At 28.5% G+C, this 21,054-nt stretch overlaps 1 protein-coding gene across 1 annotated transcript in view; it reads left to right on the top strand.

Annotated features, from left to right (window-relative positions):
* Positions 1 to 258: 258 nt before the first annotated feature.
* The window catches only part of LOC111675474 (5'-nucleotidase domain-containing protein 3), a 194,297-nt gene continuing 173,501 nt past the window's right edge, over positions 259 to 21,054 (top strand). Inside the window, exons 1-4 of the mRNA XM_023436242.2 lie at positions 259 to 512; positions 578 to 873; positions 5,995 to 6,181; positions 6,238 to 6,378. Coding sequence (XP_023292010.2) covers positions 596 to 873; positions 5,995 to 6,181; positions 6,238 to 6,378 — 606 coding nt within the window. The 5' untranslated portion in view covers positions 259 to 512; positions 578 to 595. The remainder of the gene's footprint in view (positions 513 to 577; positions 874 to 5,994; positions 6,182 to 6,237; positions 6,379 to 21,054) is intronic.

The following is a 21,054-nucleotide window of genomic DNA, read 5'->3' as shown; positions in this document are numbered from 1 at the left end:
AATCGTAATATATGTCATTTTAAAAGCTTCAGCTTTAAAATCCGCTGAGAAACTCAAATCGGTTAAGATTCAACTATGTTACCGATTTATAATTGCTTAAAAAAACGGAACCTTGTTTTTTGCGCTATCTTGCTCTACACGGATACACCTTTCAGAAAAATAGTATCTCTATAAAAATATATTAAAATTTTAATTTCCTTTAACTCAATAACCGGTTCTAAATTTTATTTACTTTTTCAATGCTAAACCTTATACATAATTATTATTTTAAATATTTTTTATAGTATCCTGAGCCAATTTCAAAATTGGAGTATATACCTGGTTTTGCCGTTCGTGGTCTCCATTATGACATTGAAAAAGGTTTGCTCCTTAAATTAGATTCATTTCTTCAAATACAATTGGGTTCGGTATATAGAGGAAGGACAAAGGTTCCCGATCAAGAAGTACTAAAATTGTATAAAAATCGCATATTACCAATTGCATACGTCGAAGGAACTTCAAAAAATTATCAGGTAAATTCCGTAACAAGAGCAAAAACTTACAAATATTTAATTTAATTTGTGTAATTTGAGCTAAGCCGAATGTTAAATCGAAGATGGTGCAGTTGGCAGATTTGTTTTCGGTGCCTGAAATGTGTCTTTTGTGCAATGTTGCTGAATATTTTGAGAAAAATCACATTGATTACCACCCAGAAATATTATTTCACGATATAAAATCTGCTGTACAATCTTGCCATCCTATAATGCATCAAATTGTTATGAAAAATGCAGAAAAGTATATTGAAAAAAACGAAAATTTACCAAAATATTTTGAAAAGCTACAAAAGGCGGATAAAAAGCTGTTTTTAGTAACCAATAGTCCATATTCTTTTGTGTAAGTTAAATCTTTAATATTACATGTTTACATTTTTAATAAATATATGTATGTATGTATGTATGTATGTATGTATGTATGTATGTATGTATGTATGTATGTATGTATATGTAGTTAAGCAATAATCACATAGAAAAACCAAATATTGAAATGTACACTGCGAATCACTTAAATAAGATAAGAAATTATTTTATATAAATATTCAACAGTAGTATTTTAAATTAAAACAAAATTGAACACGTGAAAGCTCTTTAAACTTATGAAAAAGGAGACAGAATAATTTTAAAATTCAGAGGACTGAATGTCGTCTAAATAACAGGAACGACTAAAAATAAAATTAATTGTATGCAGTTACTTCAGAAAGATTTAAAAGTATAGTAAAAATATGAAAGGATATACAAACGCAACAACGCATAGAGAATTGCAAAAAAAAAACTGATGAAATGTTTCCCATCTTTTTGATGGGTATAAAAATACATTAGCCTTATGAAAACCAAAGTTATATTTTTAAGCATTAAATTTTAAATCAGAACCGGTTACTTTGGATTTATGAAACTAGTTTAAAATAATAGTAATGATAATTATTAGATTATATGACAACATCGATTAAAATGTCAGTTTAGAAGCTAGTTTAGAAAGAAAGAGAGAAAAGAAGATTGAAAACTATAAAAGCTCTACAAAAAATTGAAATTTTAATGTTTATAAGTTTAAAAAATAGAAAAAGAATATTTAAAACAAAAAAACAACTTTCAATAATTGTGGAAATATAAAAATTTTAATTAATAAACTGAATTATAATAAGAAAATAAGAATTAAAATAAAACTCAGTAATGGCTGAGTGCAATAAGTGCAAAATATAATATGCAAAATATAAAATAGCAACATAAAAATGTGTAATGAAATAAAGAAAGTGATTAAAGAAGTAAATGTCAAAACAAATCAAATGTCATATGCACAAACAGTTAAAAATACGGTGATGCCAGATGCAAAAAAACAAGTGCCATTAATAATAAAGCCAAAAGAAAAACAAAATGTTGATAAAACTAAAGAAGAGTTAAATAAGAAAGTTGATCCTGCAAATCTAAAAATAACAAGTGTTAAAAATAGAAGAAATGGAACTTTGATAATTCAAACTGAAAATGATGAGGAAAGAGAGAAAATAAAAACAGCAATACAAAACGAAATGCGTGAAGGATATGAAATAAAGGTTCCAAACCCGGTTGAACTGAAAATTGATGTAGTGAATATGACATTTAAATATAATGAAAAGGAATTAGTAGATAAAATAAGAAAACAGAACCCTATGTTAAATGATAGTGAATTAACGGTTATAAAATTATACGAAACTAAAAGGGTCAATAAAATAATATATAATGCGAAATTAAAAATTGATAGTGAATCATACCATAAAATTATGAAGGATCAGAAAATTAACATCGGATGGGAAAAATGTAGAATCTTCGACGGTACTGAAGTTTTACAATGTTTTAAATGTAAGGGATTTAAACACAAATCGAACGAATGCAAGAATCAAGAAATTTGTATAAAATGGCATGGCTTCCATAGGAACAATGAATGCAATAATGAAACAATTAAAAAATGCATAAATTGTATACAAGTTAATAAGAAACTAAATCTCGGGCTTGATGAAAATCATCATACTATGTATAGACAATGTCCAGTGTATAAACATAAACTTAGTTTTAATAAGAAACAACTTGGTTTAAATTTTTAACAATTAAAGCAAATTCGCGGCTTTTATACAATTATACAGGGATTAATTAATAATTTCAATGAAATAGAAATATATGTGGCAAATGACAAACCAGACTTTATGATATTAACTGAAACGCATATTACAAAAGATATACGAGCAAATAAAACATATCTAAATGGTTATGAACAAATAATAACATTCTCCAATTCTAAGAGAACTGGCGGAGTTAGTATATATGTTAAGGAACATTTTAAAATAACACAAATTCTGGAGAGAGTAGATGATTTTAAATACTGGATTAGTGCATGCACAATTAAATATGGAGAAATAAATTTTGTAATAATGGCAGTGTACAGATCACCAAGCTGTAATGAAGCAGAATTCTGTGATATTTTTGATGAAGTTATTGAAGAAATTGGCGAAAACAATTGTGATATATTAATAGCAGGAGACTTTAACATAGATTGGTCTAAAGATGGAGTATATAAAAGCAGAATTAAGAATATATTGAACGATAATTACCTAAAACAAATAGTTGAAGAATATACTCGAATAACGAAAGGATCAAATACAATAATTGACTATATTATAACAAATATGAATACAATTGATGTTAAAAATAATGTGAAAAATAAAATTTCGGATCATGAATCTATAGATATAGTTTTTAGTTGTAATCATGTGAAACATAAAGATAACCAATATAAAGAAATAACAAGTTTTAAATATAATAAACATACTTTTAATAACGAGGTTAGTGAAATACAAAATATAGATGAAAACAATGATATTAACGATAATGTTAAATATTTCGATGAATGTATAGAAAGATCTATAAAGAAATGTACACACAAAAAAACTTTAAAAGTAAATGATAATGATACGAAATGGTTTAATAATGAATTAAAATCAATAAAACATCAAAAAATTATAAAGTACCATATAGCAAAAAGAGAAAATTCAATTATTGCGTGGAATAACTACAAAATAATAAGAAACATTTATAAAAATAAAATAAAAATGGAAAAGATTAAATATAATAAATAATATAATAAAATTAATAATACAAAAAATCAGAAGCAAATGTGGAACGAAATAAAAAACTTAGTTATAAACAAGTAAGAGTGCTATATTCGGCTGTGCCGAATCTTATATACCCTTCACCATAGTGTATTTTAAACATCTTTTATAAATTTTAAATTTTTTCCCGACTACATTATTATTACATCAAAAGCTAAACAAAAAAAACAACAACAACACTAAACGAAGTAAAACACAAAATACACAAGGCATCTAAACCAACAGACATCTAAACATACATAACGAAAAACACAGAAAAACAAAAATAACAACGCAATGATGCCAACATACAGACGGACATGGCTTAATCGACTCCGCTGTCTATAAGGATCCAGAATATATATGCTTTATAGGGTCGGAAAATTATATTATAAAAATTACAAACGGAATGACAATCTTATATATACCCTTCTCACGAAGGTGAAGGGTATAAAAAAGATCAATCTGTGGTAAAAACGGTGATATTTAATAATATAGAATATAAGGAAAATTACCAAATAGCCAATAGATATAATAACTATTTGATAGAAAGTGTAGAGATAATAAGAAACAGTATAGATAATGTGCAATATATAAACCGAGTACCTGTGATAAACTTTAGATTTAAATTCCGTGCAATAAATATACAAGAATTAAATAATATATGTAAGAATGCAAAAAAGTAAACCAGACTATAATAATGTAAATACGAAATTAATTTTGGATAATTGGAATATAATTGGATATAAATTATTATATATAATTAATACATCTTTACAAATAGGAATTTTTCGAATAATTGGAAAGAATCTATGGTAACACCAATTGAGAAGGTGAACAAAACCATAAAATGTGAGGAATTCCGACCAATAAGTACACTGAAAACTTTCGAAAAGATAATGGAAACGGTTGTAAAGACACAGCTAGAAGAATACTTTGAAAATAATAATCTTTTTTCTCAATATCAATCTGGATTTCTTAAAAAATACTCTTGTGAAATCGCGTTAATTTAATAGATGTAAAAAAATTGAAAAAAATAATAAAATTATAGCAATATTCTTAGATTTTAAACGAGCATTTGAGACAATAGACAGAAATATACTAATTCATAAACTTTATATGTATGGAATACAAAACACTGAATTGCAATGGTTTAAATCATATTTAAATGAAAGAAAACAAACAACAAAAGTAAACAATATTAAATCAAGTACAATTGATAACGAATTTGGTGTACAACAGGGATCGGTTCTAATCGCATTGTTATTTATTGTATATATAAACAATTTACAAAAATTTAAAAAAAATTGAAATAGTTCTCTACACTGATGACACTTTAATTTTCACGGAAGCGCAAACAGAACAAAAATGTGAAGAAGACTTAATAGAAGATATGTTAAATGTAGATATATGGTTAAAAATGAATAAATTGAAAATAAACGAAAGCAAAACTAAAGTGATGGAAATAAATATGAACAGTGATATAATAATAAAAATTAACAATGAATAAATTGAAAAAGTAAAATATATCAAATATCTTGGCTTTATTATCGATAAAGACTTAAAATTAAGAGAACATTTAGAATATATTTGTAAAAAGATTGGCAAAAAAATTGGATTTTTTAAAAGAATAAGAAATAAAGTATCTATAATAACAGCAATAAGCATATACAACACAATAATAAAACCTCACTTTGAAAACGGATCAACGATATTATATACATGCTGTAGAAATTTACAAATAATAAGACTGCAAAAACTACAAAATAAGGCAATGCGGTCAATATTGAAATGTAATAGATATACCCCAATAGAATTTATGCTGAATTATTTAATATGGATGAGCATAAAACAGAGACTATAACTAAATACGCTAATATTTATACAGAAAATGAAAATAAAAAATGCACCAGAATATTTATATGAACAGCTAAATTATGTTGGAGAGGCACAACCATACAGCCTAAGAAATGTGCAAGATTTTAGACTACAGCGAGCAAGGACCTGTGCAATGCAAAGATCACTATTCTGGAAAGGATTAAACCTATATAATGATCTACCAAGCTATATTAAAAATGAAACAAATATTAATATGTTCAAATCAAAAATTGTAGAGCACTTAAGAAATAATATGTAATTTTTTATATTGTATTTGTAATTGTTAAAGTATACTAAAGTACTAATAAAGATTTAATAATAATAATAATAATAATGAATACAAACAAATGAAAATATATCAAAGTATGTCGTTTATTTTTTTTTGCACCAAACGGATTCATGTTATTTATTCGCTATATAAATCAAATTATAATATGAAATTTTATTCTAATACAATATTCTAACAGAAATCGTGGCATGACCTTATTGGCTGGCAAAGACTGGCGTGAATATTTTGATGTGATAATTGTACAAGCTCGGAAACCAAAGTTTTTCACCGATGAATCTCGTCCTATTCGTTTGTATGAAGAAAGCAATGACAGCCATGTATGGGATAGGGTATCAAAACTGGAAAAAGGACAAATTTACTATGAAGTAAGATTCATTGATATATTTAAAGTTCATATATAATAAATTAATACATCTTTTAGGGCACCGTAAAACAGTTACAAGATTTAACGGGTTGGCACGGACATAGTGTCTTGTATTTTGGCGATCATCCTTATAGTGATTTGGCTGATGTTACGTTAGAACACGGCTGGCGAACGGGTGCAATTATAAGTGAATTATCGGTGAGTGTTACTTAAAGTTATTTTGTGTTATGCATATGGTCGTGTCAAGTGACCCAACTCAATAAATCGATTTGGATGATCGATTTTTAGTCATATAGGGTTTTATTTAAATTAGTTAAACTTTTCACCTATTGATCCTAGCCTAAAGAGTTTAGATAGATGTTTGTGTAGAAAGGTATGTTTTTTTGATAATAGATAAACTGAAAATATCATTTCTACTTAGGCCACTCAAAATTATAAGGTAACTAATTTACCTTATAACTTTGAGCGTCGAAACCGCAAGTGATTTGTTCTCAGCAGAGTATATGAATAAACGAAACGTTTGCAATTGTTTTGTTTTGTTTTGTAATTGCAGTGAAACAGAAACAAAATCTAAACAACAAAAACTATTTTCGTATTTGGTATTGTATTGCATTTGCTTTTGAGCACATTATGTCCATTAAAGGTTTAAACCAGAGATACAAGCCTATACGGTCAAATCGTATATTTTGCAAGCTGCGCCGCCGCCGACATCTTTTGGCTCAAAAACTAAGGCGATTGTTGGTTCAAATTCCCGGAGATTGAATATCACATCTCAATGCGAGATATAACGTATAAACATTATCTTATGAACAAAAATTCAGAAAATTGGTTTATTTATTGTGAGCATAGAAATCGTGCAAAAAGTGTAATAAGAGCAGCAAAAAAGAGGGCTCATTCAAGTAATTTAAAAGATCTTAATCCAAAACAGATGTGGAGTTATTTGAGAGGTACTAGTTGTCTGGAGACAGAGTACCGTCTCTGCTGATGTTGAAGAAGTCAACAATTATTTTATTTCTTGTCAGAAAAATAATATTCCTAACCTATTAAGTTCGTTGGAAAATACTTCAGAAGGTGGATTTTCATATCGTTGTGTAAATCTAAATGAGTTGTATGCAGCGTTTAAGAAACATTTCAATGCAGCAGGTCATGACGGTTTACCGCTAAAATTTGTTAAAATAATCTTTCATCTCATTTTATTCCTTTGTTAAATGATTTGACAAGGGCTACACTCTAATTTTGTTAAACAATTTTTTAATTTAATTTATTTCCAAAATAAACCTAGCCTATTGGCCATAATCGGTTTAAGATTTTTATGTAATTTGGTTTTTTATTACAGGCCTGCGAAGGTATAGACTCATATTTCAGAGGTAGAAGTCAATTGGTTTCTATTGGAAGTTCTATTTCTTCAGATCTTCTAATATTTAGTGGTGTTCCGCAAGTTTCTGTTGTTGTTCATGATTTCCACGAATGATCTTTTCAATGTTGGTAATGGTCGACCCTACCAGCCATACGTTTATGCTGAAGATGTTCAGTTTATTTGCTATGCTGTTAAAAACTTTTGCATTTTAAAATACCTTTTCTAATTTTAGTTCAAAATTATTCTCCACACAAATTTTTAATTTTTTTTATGAAAATAATTCGTGAATAATATAATAATTATTCTTAAGTTTTATAAAAATGTTGTTGTTTTATTTAATGATAGTATAATTAATATCATTATTTTTAATTTCGCTAAAATTTAAGAAAAAATATTACGAAAGATTTTCGTACTTTCGTAAAAATAGAAAAGGGTTTTATTAAATAATATTTCGTATTATACACGAAGTTTTTGTAAATATTACGAAAATATAAGTTACGAAATTTTTTTTCGTAAAGTTGAGCATGGATTATTTTCAGTGTATATATTTAAATAACAATTTTTAGATATTTTAGTAGTGGTACGTCTAAATTTAGACATTTTTAACCGATTTATTGCCATACAACCTGTATGAATTCATCAATATTTGACTTAACATAAAATCTAACGCTTCCTTGGTTTTATTTCGAAAATAATAAGTAATTTTGAATTGGATACATAATATAATAATAGAAAATCAATGTATTTAGAACTTAAAAAAATTTATATATTTTATAATAAAATAATCAGGGTTTTTTGGTCATTTTAAATTGATAAACAAAAACTACAATACGTAAAACCCCATCTTTTTGAGAAGTGCTATGTGAATTTTATTTATAATTGTATAATATTAATTCTTATTCCATAAAGCTAACACTTAGTACCATCCTATCCACTCTAAGTAAGGGGATATCACCGTATACCACTATGGAACTATTACATAATAAAATCTTGATTTTCTATCTCATATTTTGAATGATTTATTTTATGAATAAAATACAGTAGGCATATTTAGATCTGGGTAGTTTTTCTCATTTCGGTTCTTAGTATATATAAGTATATGTATTAGTTGCAAAATATTCTTTTTGTAGACCTTATGTGATGTTCCCCTAATTACCTCTATTTGTAAATATCTAAGTTAAGTATTTTTCCTGTAACACACGACAGTTCACTTTATATTGGTTCCAATCTACCTAAGGTCTGTTTAGATGATAACATCTAAACATAGTATTCTTTATAGATCGCATATGGACTCTGAAGAAGATGAATCAATAGATTTCCTTGATACAAGCTGCTCCCCTGTGGTAGTTAAAGATTTTGAAAGAGCACTCAGTGTGTTTTTTTTATATAATTCCTTATTTTATTTCATCAATAACTTTACTTATATTTTGCAATGATATAGATAAACCTTTCATAATTGCATACATTGATGTACACTTGTTCTAAAAACTAAACTATTTTTTTACATCGGAATTGACTCATTATTTTCTTTTTAACATTTTTAACGCAAATAACTTCTCTGTTTCACACAATGCGGATATAATTTTTGATGATTACAATTGATGAACACTTCTTACGTGTCCTTTTAACAATAAATTAATATATTGTAAAAAGTAATTAAAAATAATTTTAAAAAACCTAATTACCTCTATTTGTAAATAATTTCATGAAAAATTTACATTTTTCGTGCATGCTTATACAAAAAAAATAAACAACCAAAACACAGTATCAAACGGTAAATTTTTTGTTATTGTGGTTTCTTGTTTATAAACACAAATCAAAGAATGAACATGACGTTACATTACGTTGTTATTGGCTAGAAACATGAAATTAAGTACGTAGAGCCCGGATTAGACGAGAACACATTAAAGGGGACTTTTTGGTACTTTTTCGTTCTACATAAGGTACTTTTTTGAATTTTCTATAATATTGAACCTATAAATATTAAATTTATAATGTAGGAACTTGACTAGGTAAGAACCTATAAAAAGGGACTTTTTGGTACCTTTTCGTTTTACAAAAGGTATTTTTTGAATTTTCTATAATATTGAACCTAGAAACATGAAATTAAGCATGTAGGACCTCGACTAGGTAAGAATTTCTTTCTGAGTCGATTTAGCTATGTCCGTCTGTCTGTCTGTGTGTCCATGTAAACCTTGTGCGCAAGCTACAGGTCGCAATTTTCAAGATAATTTGATGAAATTTGGCACATACTCTGGTTGAAATCGGTTCATTATTTCTCCTAGCCCCCATACAACCGTACCCCCGAATCGGGCCTTTAAGTTCTTAAGTACGTTAAATGTTTTATAATGTCAACAAAAATCAGCAAAACTTAGTTTTATAGAACAATAAATGACAATACTAATTTTTATTGTGATCAGGCCTCATTTGACCCTAGCCCCCATACAGACTCCCCTTCAGAAAATGACTTGAAGTTCAAAATTAACTTATAATTACTTATAAAACGAACAAAATCTACATAAATGACTATCTACCAAAATTTATAAAGATAGGACCATATTTCCTCGTCTCCCCTATGAGCCCTCTTGTAGAAAATCTTGTTTTTTGTCAACAATAAGTAAAAATATTCCACAATAAAACAAATTAAATGCTTTATTAAAAAAAATTCAAAATTTTAACATACTGACTGGTGTAGGGTATCATATGGTCGGCATTGTCCGACTATAAATTTATACTTGTTCGTTCTACAAAAGGTACTTTTTGAATTTTCTATAATATTTATTTTTATTTTATTTAACAATATTCAATAACCTAGCCTATAGGCCATAAGCGGTTACAAATTTCTACTTCACAATAATTCCTCCAATACAAAATACATAATTATATATAAATAAAATTACACCTAATTTTTTTTTTTTTTTTTTTTTTTAAAGATAATATACTATATAAAATAACGATAGGACAATTAAAATGTACCGCATTGATCATAAATAAATTCCTACATAATTAGCAATCAAACAAATGTAATTCAAAGAAGCAAAACAGGTTAAAATAAAGAAAAGTATATGTAGAAATCATAAACAATCCCAAAAATGAACTCACAGAACCAATCAATATGTCATACAGGAACTATATGGCAAATAACACTCCAGACTGTAAAGGACATAGGTAATACAAATCAGACAGAAACATGAAGCTATAAAACACCTATCAGTTGAACCTTCTGTGAAGAAATATAAGTCAATTGTAAGAAAGTTTTAAACTACCCCAAAAAATATCGACTCATGTAAAAGAATTTAAATACCAAAATTACCAATCAATTACATAATAAAAATTTCAAGACTAAATTTAAAAGAACAAAGTGAAAGACAATTCCTTAAGAGCAAAAATATATAATAGCAGAAAAAAATCCTCACAAACACAAAACTCCATGCATACAATAACAGTTGCAAATCATCTTCCACCAAAACAGTCACAAGTAAATTCATCCAAATCAGCAATATTGACTGACCAATCACAACATCCTTAAACCACACACATTCCCCCATTTCAAAGCTAACAGAAATTTCCCAAAATTGGCAAACAATCTCAAAAAAAATCATATCACAAATCAGTCAATACTAAATAAAAAACCTATGCATATTACTTGCAATTAAAATGATATGAACCAACAACAATAATTTGGCAACCAATAATACCAAAGCAACGGTCTAAAATACGTGCATTATAACATACCTTAAAAAGAAACAAATAACAGTATTTAGTGAGTAATATGAGGGACTAATACAACATAAATCAAAATCTTATCAAAAAAAAAAAAAAAAGGTCTCACATAAAGAACACAATGAACTACAAGAAAAATACCAATTAAAGAAACCCTGCATGTTAAATAAAATAATCATTTAAAGAAAGTAAAAGAAAATACAAAGTTCCAACTTCTAATAATATAACAATAAGATATTAAAAATAATCTTGAATAAAAAAAAACAATGAAGCAGACAACATCAACAATGTTGAAACATGAAATTAAATATGTATAGCCAGGATTAGGCTAGAACACATAAAAGGGGACTTTTTGGTACTTTTTATACCCTACACCACTATAGTGGGGAGGGTATTATACGTTTGTGCTGATGTTTGTAACATACAAAAATATTGGTCCAATACCCACCTTAAAGTATACCGATCAATTCAGAATCATTTTTTGAGTCGATTAAGACATGTCCGCCCGGCTGCCTGGTTGGCTGTCCATGTAAACCTTGTGCGCAAGGTACAGTCCGCAATTTTCAAGATAATTTGGTGTAATTTGGACCAAGCACAGTGACGAAGCTTATTGAAAATGGTTGAAATCTGTCCATTATATCACCTAGCCCCCATACAACCGTACCTCCTGATTTGAACTTTTTATGCCATAATTATGTCAAATATACTATTATCTCTCTAAAAATTGGCACAAATAAGTTTTTTATAAGTATAAATGACTTTGCAGATTTTCGTAAGGATCGGCACTTATTTGACCCTAGCCCCCATACAAACCCCCCTTCAAAAAATGACTTAAACGTCTAAAATTGACTTGTAACCATTTGTATCGCAATGAAACTCAACGAAACTAACTGTTATTTAAAAATATATCCTTTTCCCAAATTTACCGAGGATCGGCCCATATTTGACCTATATAAAGCCATATTTCGATTTTTTTATCAATAAATTGCTTAAATATTTTGGAGTTATGGTAATATTCAACATAAAAGTTTCTTTATAAAAAGTAAAAATTTTAAAAAAATATACTCATGGTGTAGGGTATTATATGGTCGGCCATTCCCGACTATACTTTCCTATTTGTTCATTCTACAAAAGGTACTTTTTGAATTTTGCATGTAGGACCTTGACTAGGTAAGAACCTATAAAAAGGGACTTTTTCGTCCTACAAAAGGTACTTTTCGAATTTTCTATAATATTGAACCTAGAAACATGAAATTAAGTATGTAGAGCCCAGATTAGCCCAGAACACATAAAAGGGGACTTTTGGTACTTTTTCGTTCTTCAAAAGGTACTTTTTGAAATTTCTATAATATTGAACCTAGAAGCATGAAATTTAGCACGTTGGGCCTTGACTAGATAAGAACTTGCAAAAAGAGACTTTTTGATACTTTTCTTTCTACAAAAGGTACTTTTTGAATTTTCTACAATATTGAACCTAGAAACATGATATTAAGTATGTAGAGCCCGGATTAGTCCAGAACACATAAAAGGGGACGTTTTGGTACAAAAAGTACTTTTTGAATTTTCTATAATATTGAACCTAGAAACATGAAATTTAGCATGTAGAGCCTTGACTAGGTAAGAACCTATAAAGGGGGACTTTTTGGTACTTTTCCGTTCTACAAAAGGTATTTTATAAATATGTATAAAATGGGCTACAATTGGTATTTTTTGTAATAAAATTTGTAATGACTGTTTTTTAATACATAATGGTGAAGGGTATATAAGATTCGGCACAGCCGAATATAGAACTCTTACTTGTTATAAGTTAATTTTGACCTTCAAGTCATTTTCGGAAGAGAGTTTGTATAGGGGCTAAGCTCAAATGAGGCCTGATTTTTGTTGACATTATAAAACATGTAACGTAATTATGAGCCTAAAGGCCCGATTCGGGGGGTATAGTTGTATGGGGGCTAGGAGAAATAATAGACCAATTTCAACCATTTTCAATAGCGTCCTTGAACCAAAAAAAGAGTATGTGCCAAATTTCATCAAATTATTTTGAAAATTGCGACCTGTAGCGTGCGCACAAGGTTTACATGGACACACAGACAGACGGACAAGCTAAATCGATTTAGAAAGTGATTCTGAGCCGATTGGTATTAGGCGGGTTTAAGACCAATATTTTTGGGCGTTACAAACATCAGCACAAACGCATAATACTCTCCCCACTATAGTGGTGTAGGGTATAAACAATATAGAAAAATCTAAAAAAAAATCTTATAACTATCATAACATGTTTCTAGATTCAATTTTATAAAAAAATTCAAAAAAGTACTATATTCGGCTGTGGCGAATCTTAAATACCCTTCACCATCATTATTAAAACCTGGAATGGTTTATATGTACAGGAAACATATTCAATTCGAATTTTATCCCAATAGCTTTATAATTCAATATAATATGAGGTTTTGAGTGATTTTTAGAGGACTTTCATGGAAGCTATGACCAACTGTGGACCGATCCCGAAAAAAATTTGGTAGAATGAGTTATATGTATACTAAATATATTGAATTCGAATTTGATGCCGATAGCTTAATAATTCAACGAAATATGTGCTTTTAAGTAATTTTGCGGAAGTGGGCCTTATATGGGAGCTATGACCAATTGTGGATCGATTGAGATCTTCGTCAGTAGTATGATTTCTATTCATATTATATACATATGGACAAAATTTTTTGATGATACGTATATATTTGAGGCAGTTATTAACTATAAACTAATTTCCGGGAACAAATATCTCTGTATGGGGGCTATGGGAAATTGTGAATCAGTTATTGTGATTTTCAACATACTTGAACCCTTTCAGAAAAAAAATTATGTGTGACAAATTTCATCGAACTATATTTTGTAGTTTCTGAGAAACGCAATTAAGAATTACGAAAAAAAGTATTTATTTATTTAGTCTGAAATTTTTACTTATAACTTTTAGGTTGTGAGGATTTTCAATATCAAACTGCTTAGAACAATAGTGAATATTTTCAGTAAATTTGACTGACTGCCTTTGCTTAGTTTTAACGTGAGCTTGTTTTAGGCACACAGACGGACATAGGTAAATCGACTCAGAATTTCATAAGAACCCAGAATCTTAGATTAATATTTATTGGTGTTACACACGGAATGACAAACTTATATATACTCATTATCACCATTAATGGTGGTGGAGGGTATAAAAATAACAAAAAGTACAAAAAAGTTCCCTTTTATGGGTTCTCACCTAATTCAGACTTTACATTCTTAATTTTATTTTACTAGGTTCAATATTATAGAAAATTCAAAAAATACCTTTTAAAAAACAAAAAAGTACCAAAAAGTTCACTTTTTCCGGTTCTCACATAATTCCGACATACTTAATTTCATGTTTCTATGTACAATATTATAGAATATTCAAAAAGTACCTTTTAAAAAAGGAAAAAGATCCATTTTATCGGTTCTCACCTAAATCCGAGTTTACATACTAAATTTCATGTTTCAATATTAAAGAAAATTTAAAAAGCACCTCTTGAAAAATGAAAAAGTACCAAATATTTCCCTTTTATGGCTTCAAACTTCAGCCAGGCTCCAGGCATACTTAATTTCATATTTCTAGCCAATAACAACACACTAGTGTTGCACTCGTTCTGTTACTCTTGCTCTGCTTTGTTTTTTATAAACAAGCGTACAATAACAAAATTTTACGGTATTTGAGCATGAATTTTTGATGAAATTTTCAGTTTTTTATGGACCGATTTTGCTGATTTTAAACAGCGATCTTCTCGAAAGCATGTTATTGAAGATTCGGATCTCGCCGATATCTGAGGTCCTCTGAAAACTGATTTCAGACGGATGAGCTTAATCAACGGAATGACAAACTTATATTTACCCTTCTCACGAAGGTGAAGGAATCAAAACAAACATCCATTGTTTTAATTTAAAATAATTTTTTGATAGAATCTGTAAAAACTTTTTTTAAAATGTTTCAAACTTCAAATTGTTAATAGAAAAAAGTGTAATATTTACTAATTTTTTATATATAATTTAAAAATTTTGTTTACCAAGTCTACAAATAATTTGAATACTGAAAAAAAAAGAAAATTACTTTTATACTTACAACACTTTAAGAAACCTCAAATTTTATTTCTCATTTAATAAACATATTTTGTACTGTTAAAACTGAAATATCTGTTTAAAAATCAAACAACCTCGTAATTAAGCTAAATAAATATATTTTAAAAATCTACATTAAATTTAAACAAACGTTCATATTTTTTTCTGTGGTACTCAGACCTTTTTGCATTTTCATCGCCCACAACACAAACGAACTTCAAAACAAATAGGTTTTTATTATTTTTTTCACGACAATAGCAAGAAAATGTGTATAAGAATGGCTGAATTTATAATCCTTTGATTAAAATAAGGTGGAAACATGCTGTATATTTTTTAGTCGTTGTTTCATTTTTATGGTAACTACAAATGTGTTATGATTAAAGTATCATGAAAAAGTAAAATGAAATTCCATCCATATGACAAAATAGTCGTATGATTTATATTTTATGTGTTAACACTATTGGCATAAACAATTGTTCAATTCACAACCAAGTTGTATATTGTACCTACTAAAGTGTAGTAACAGTGATTGCGAACAGATCTTTGCAGCAAGTCATAAGTTTATGTTCTCAATGAAAAAAAAAACAATCAAAACAAATACACATGCCAATGTCAAAAGATAAAAAAATTTTAAAATATTAAATTAATTAAACATGCGAAATAATCCAAATTAATTTCTTTGAATTTTCAATTCTTTTATTTTCTTTATTCAACATTTTAAACTAATAAATAAACTGTTTTTATTAAAATTTAGTTATACCCTACACCACTTTAGTGGGGAGGGTATATTGGGTTTGTGCTGATGTTTGTAACATACAAAAATATTCGTCCTATACGCACCTTAAAGTATACCAATCGGCTTAGAATCATTTTCTTAGTCGATTAAGCTATGTCCGTCCGTCTGGCAGGCTGTCCATGTAAACTTTGTGCGCAAGGTACAGGCTGCAATTTTCAAGATAATGGGATGAAATTTGGCACACACTTCTCTTGGCCCAAGGACGAAGCTTATTGAAAATGGTTAAAATCGGTCCATTATTTCGACTAGCCCCCATACAACCGTACCCCCCAAATAGGGCCTTTTTGGCTTATAATTAATTTAAATGATCTATTATGTTAACAAAAGTCGACAAAACTTAGTTTTATAGAACTTTAAATGACACTACCAATTTTTGTAATGATCGGGCTTCATTTGACCCTATCCCCCATACAAACTCCCCTTCAGAAAATGACTTAAAGGTCAAAATTCACTTACAAACACTAATAACACTTTTAAATTCTACATAATTAATATTGAAGAAGACTTAACTCCATATTTTGCCCTACTCCCATTTGAACCCACTTGTAAAAAAATCTTTTTTTTGCCAAAATAAAAGTAAAAATACTCCGAAATAAAGTTAAAAAAAAACAAACCAAATGCTTTATTTTTTTAAATAATCCCCATTTTTAACATACATACTGACAGGTGTAGGGTATTATATAGTCGGCTACGCCCGACTATACATTCATACTTGTTTTTTATTTTTGTTTTTGTAAACAGCTGTTTGTTTTTGATTTCAGTGTTACCATTTTATCGTTTTTTTATGCAAAAATCGTTTGAATTTTTGTTCATATGTTGAAATAAACAATTGGCAACACTAAAATTTTTTACAACATTCGAAAAACATATGAAAAATTGTCGTATGATTGTATAGAGCTTTTGCATAGAAAATACCAACAACATTGTTATGACTATTGTAGCAGCTGCTGACATACAACGCTACAACATCGATTGTGAATTGAACAAATGACAATGTGTGATGAAAACGTATATGTTTTCATCACATATTCATATATGTACAGTGTCTCTCATAAGTATTCGAATTTAGGTATAATATAAAAAGAAACTAAATTTAATAACATATTTTGTATTTGCAAAATTAATAAATTAATTTGTTAAATTCTCTAGACAGTACTTAGCTTAATATCACGCTTTTTAAAACTTTAAAAATTCTCATTTAATTAAATTAATTTAGCTTTATTTAAAAAAGTCCATAAAATTATCTCACAAAAGTATACGAATTTTTTCTGTATCTTATATTTGACTATATTATACGAAACACACAAATTAGAATCGAATGTGTATTTTGCTAAAAATTGTTTTAAGGGGTCCACAATTTTGGGGAATTTATACCATTTTTTATGTAATATCATTAAAATGGTGTTTTTTTTTTCAATATTTGCATTTTTTCTCCCTTTTCCCAGAGATAAAACCAAAATTTGTTATTGGGATTTAATATACCCCTTGGGGTATCTAAATATAATATTTTTTATTACAATAATCTGTGTTTAAACGTTCCAAGATATATAATTGGAATCGTTCTTCTATCGCTAATTCAATTTATTGGAACTCAAGTCCAATTTTATAATACTAGGGTCAAAAATTTTCGGGGAAACATGTCTTTTATATATTGTTTCAGATATCAGCTGTTATACATTTTAAGTTTTCAATATATTTTGGAAGTTTATAACTCCAAAGCATGCCTCGAAGAAATGCCATTCAATATAGTGGAATCATTATATTTATAACCAATGGACTCTAGGCTGAATGCCACCATATCATTATGGTCTAACTCAAAAATATTGATATCTGTTTAAATATTATCTACTATGATCAAAATAGGCCCATAATTTTTTACATACAGTGTTGTTGTAACATAATCGTGAATGTTATAAGTAGTAACATAATCGTAACATAATCGTGAATGTTATAAGTAGTAAAAGCTACGATGTCTTGAAAATTTTAAATATATTAATGCTAATATCTACAATTATATAACCTAGCCAACTTTGTCGGAAAATATCGATCCTAGTGGTACGAAAAGGGAATTAAGATCCAGATAATTCAATTAGAAACAGAAGAACGATACCAAAAATATATAATGGAATGTTTAAAAACAAATCCTTATAACAAAGATTATTATTTTTAGATAATAATCTTTGTTATAAAATCCCAATATTAAATATTGCTTTTATCTCTGGAAAAAGGGGGAAAATGGCAAATATGGTCAAAAATCGTAATTTTACTGATATTATATGAAAAGATGGTACAAATGCCCCAAAATTGTGGACCAAGTGGACCCCTTAAAACAATTTTTAACAAAATAAAGATTCGATTCTAATTTTTGTGTTTCGTATAATATAGTCAAATATACAGAAAAAATTCGTATCCTTTTGTGAGGTAATTTTATGGACTATTTTTAAACAAAGCTAAATTAATTTAAGTAAATGTAAATTTTTAAAAAGCGTGATATCAAAGCTAAGGACTGTTATTAAATTTAGTTTCTTTTTATATTATACCTAAATTCAAATACTTATGAGAGACACTGTGTGTTTTATTTTCTCCTTTTTGATTACTTATAAATTCATTCCTGATCTAATACGACTTGCTTGTTTTAGATTGATCTTAAATTTTCCATCCGTATTTACTTTCAATGTATGATGGTTTCATTACATATGCGACGATCCCATCCATTCTACACATTTATTTGCTTTTATACCCTTCACCTTCGTGAGAGGGGTATATATAAGTTTGTCATTCCGTTTGTAATTTCAATAATATAATTTTCCGGCCCTATAAAGTATATATATTCTGGATCCTTATAGATACCGGAGTCGATTATGTCATGTCGTCTGTTTGTTGAAATCAGTTTTTCGAGGTCCCCAGATATCGGCGAGATTCGAATCTTCAATAATTCAGTTTGACATGCTTTCGAGAAGATCGCTATTTAAAATCAGCAAAATCGGTCTATAAATAACGGAGATATGAGCAAAAATCCGAGGCAACCTCTGAAAATTTCATCAAAAAAGCCAAATTTTTTTCATGCTTTGTTAAAAAAGCAACAACAACACTGCGAATTTGATAAAGATGTACAAGTGCGTGTGGAGATGTATTTGGTTTTATTCAGCTGTGTATTTTTTTGTATGTTTGGATTCTGTTCTGTTCTCACGAAGGTAAGTGGGTATGACAAGAGCAAGGAGATAAAGCAGTAATATGTATATTACTTTTTTTGAAACGTGTGATGAAAATAATCATAAAGCTCGTCTCACATACTCATCGCTTATTTAATACATTTTATTTTTGTTCTCATTTAAAATTTTACCTAATGGCGGAATTGAAAAAATTGTATAAAAAATATAAACAAAACCATACGGTTCGCATTTACTTGTTTGACAGCTGTCAATGTTTTCTTATCTGGTTCTCTATGGCTTAGGTATTATTGCTAAGGCTTTGTATTACTGAATTAACTAACACCCAATTTACACGATGATTTTTTTCATGTTTGCCCAGACGTCTGTTTTCATGTTTGTCGATGATTGATGGTGAGCGGGGTAGAGAAGAATTGGGGTAAGAAAACAAACATGATTTCGGATTTTCATGATTGTTTTTGACATTCCTCTTTAAACTCATTCGTACTGTTGATATTATGCTCATGTAAAAAAATAATTATGTCTTCTTTTTACTATACTATAGTAAAATACTATAGCGTGTTATTAAATTTTTTTAAATCAAACTAAATGGTTTTTATATTAAAAATTTCATTTTATTTTCATTACGAATCTGTAATTAAAAAGGATTATACAATTAATCATCAAAAAAAGATATGCATAGTTGCATGTAAAAAATCACCGTATAAATGTTCATGATTTTTGGAAGATTCTCCAAAGCGAATTGGAAAAAACAGACGTCTGAAAAGTCTTCATGTAAATTGCGCCTAAGTATGTTGAAAAAAACATCCTAAGAAGCAAAAAAGAAGCACTTTCGTTTTATTTTTGCTCTATACATTTAAATTTGAATGTTTAAATGGTGCAATTTCATGTTTTATCTACTATTATACCCACCATCAAGAATGATGGTGGTATATTGATTTAGTCATTCCGTTCGGAACACATCGAAATATAAACATAGACCCACAAAAGTATATATATTATTAAATTCTAAGACGATCTATCCATGTCTGTCCATGCGTCGGTCGGTCTATCTGTTGAAAGCACGTGTAGCATACAACTGATCTGATGGTGTCAGAGTTCTCTCTTGTCTCTACTAAAGCAGCCAGCACGCAACTAGTTTCCGGCTTCTATCTCGTCGGCAATCGGGAGGATTCGTTGCTACTTAAAGTAGAATAAACGTCGACATGCACAGTATTTATTATTTTATTTTGTGCGTGCGTAAAGTAGGGAAAAAAAAACAGAAATGAACAAAGAAAAGAAAAGAGAAAGGGAGACTAATACACAGGAAAACGGAAACGAACATTTAACATATTGAACTGCACTGTGTGAAGGTGGTAACACAGTGTCTTTTATCCCCTCCCAACCATGATCATACTAGGGAAATGCTGTTGGTATTAAGTATGATCCCAAAGATTATTACCCTAACCAGAACAGTTCACCAGGAACCAGTTAAAGACAGTTTAGAACTGCATTTTGAAATTCATGTTATTTATTAACAAAAATAAATCCTTAAACATAATGTTTAATACATAAAAAAAATTAACTAATATTGAACATATTAAAATTAGAGAAGATCGCGTAAAAAAAATCTTTTGCAAAAATCAATATTAAAAAAAAATAATATTAAAAAAAATTGGGTTTAATCGGGATTCGAACTCGGGTCTCAAAGCAAAAAAAAAAAA

Source organism: Lucilia cuprina, chromosome X (assembly GCF_022045245.1).
Source record: "Lucilia cuprina isolate Lc7/37 chromosome X, ASM2204524v1, whole genome shotgun sequence".
NCBI classification, from domain to species: Eukaryota; Metazoa; Arthropoda; class Insecta; order Diptera; family Calliphoridae; genus Lucilia; species Lucilia cuprina.
The sequence above is the reverse complement of the archived record's forward strand: the minus strand, read 5'-3'. Positions and strand labels throughout refer to the sequence as shown.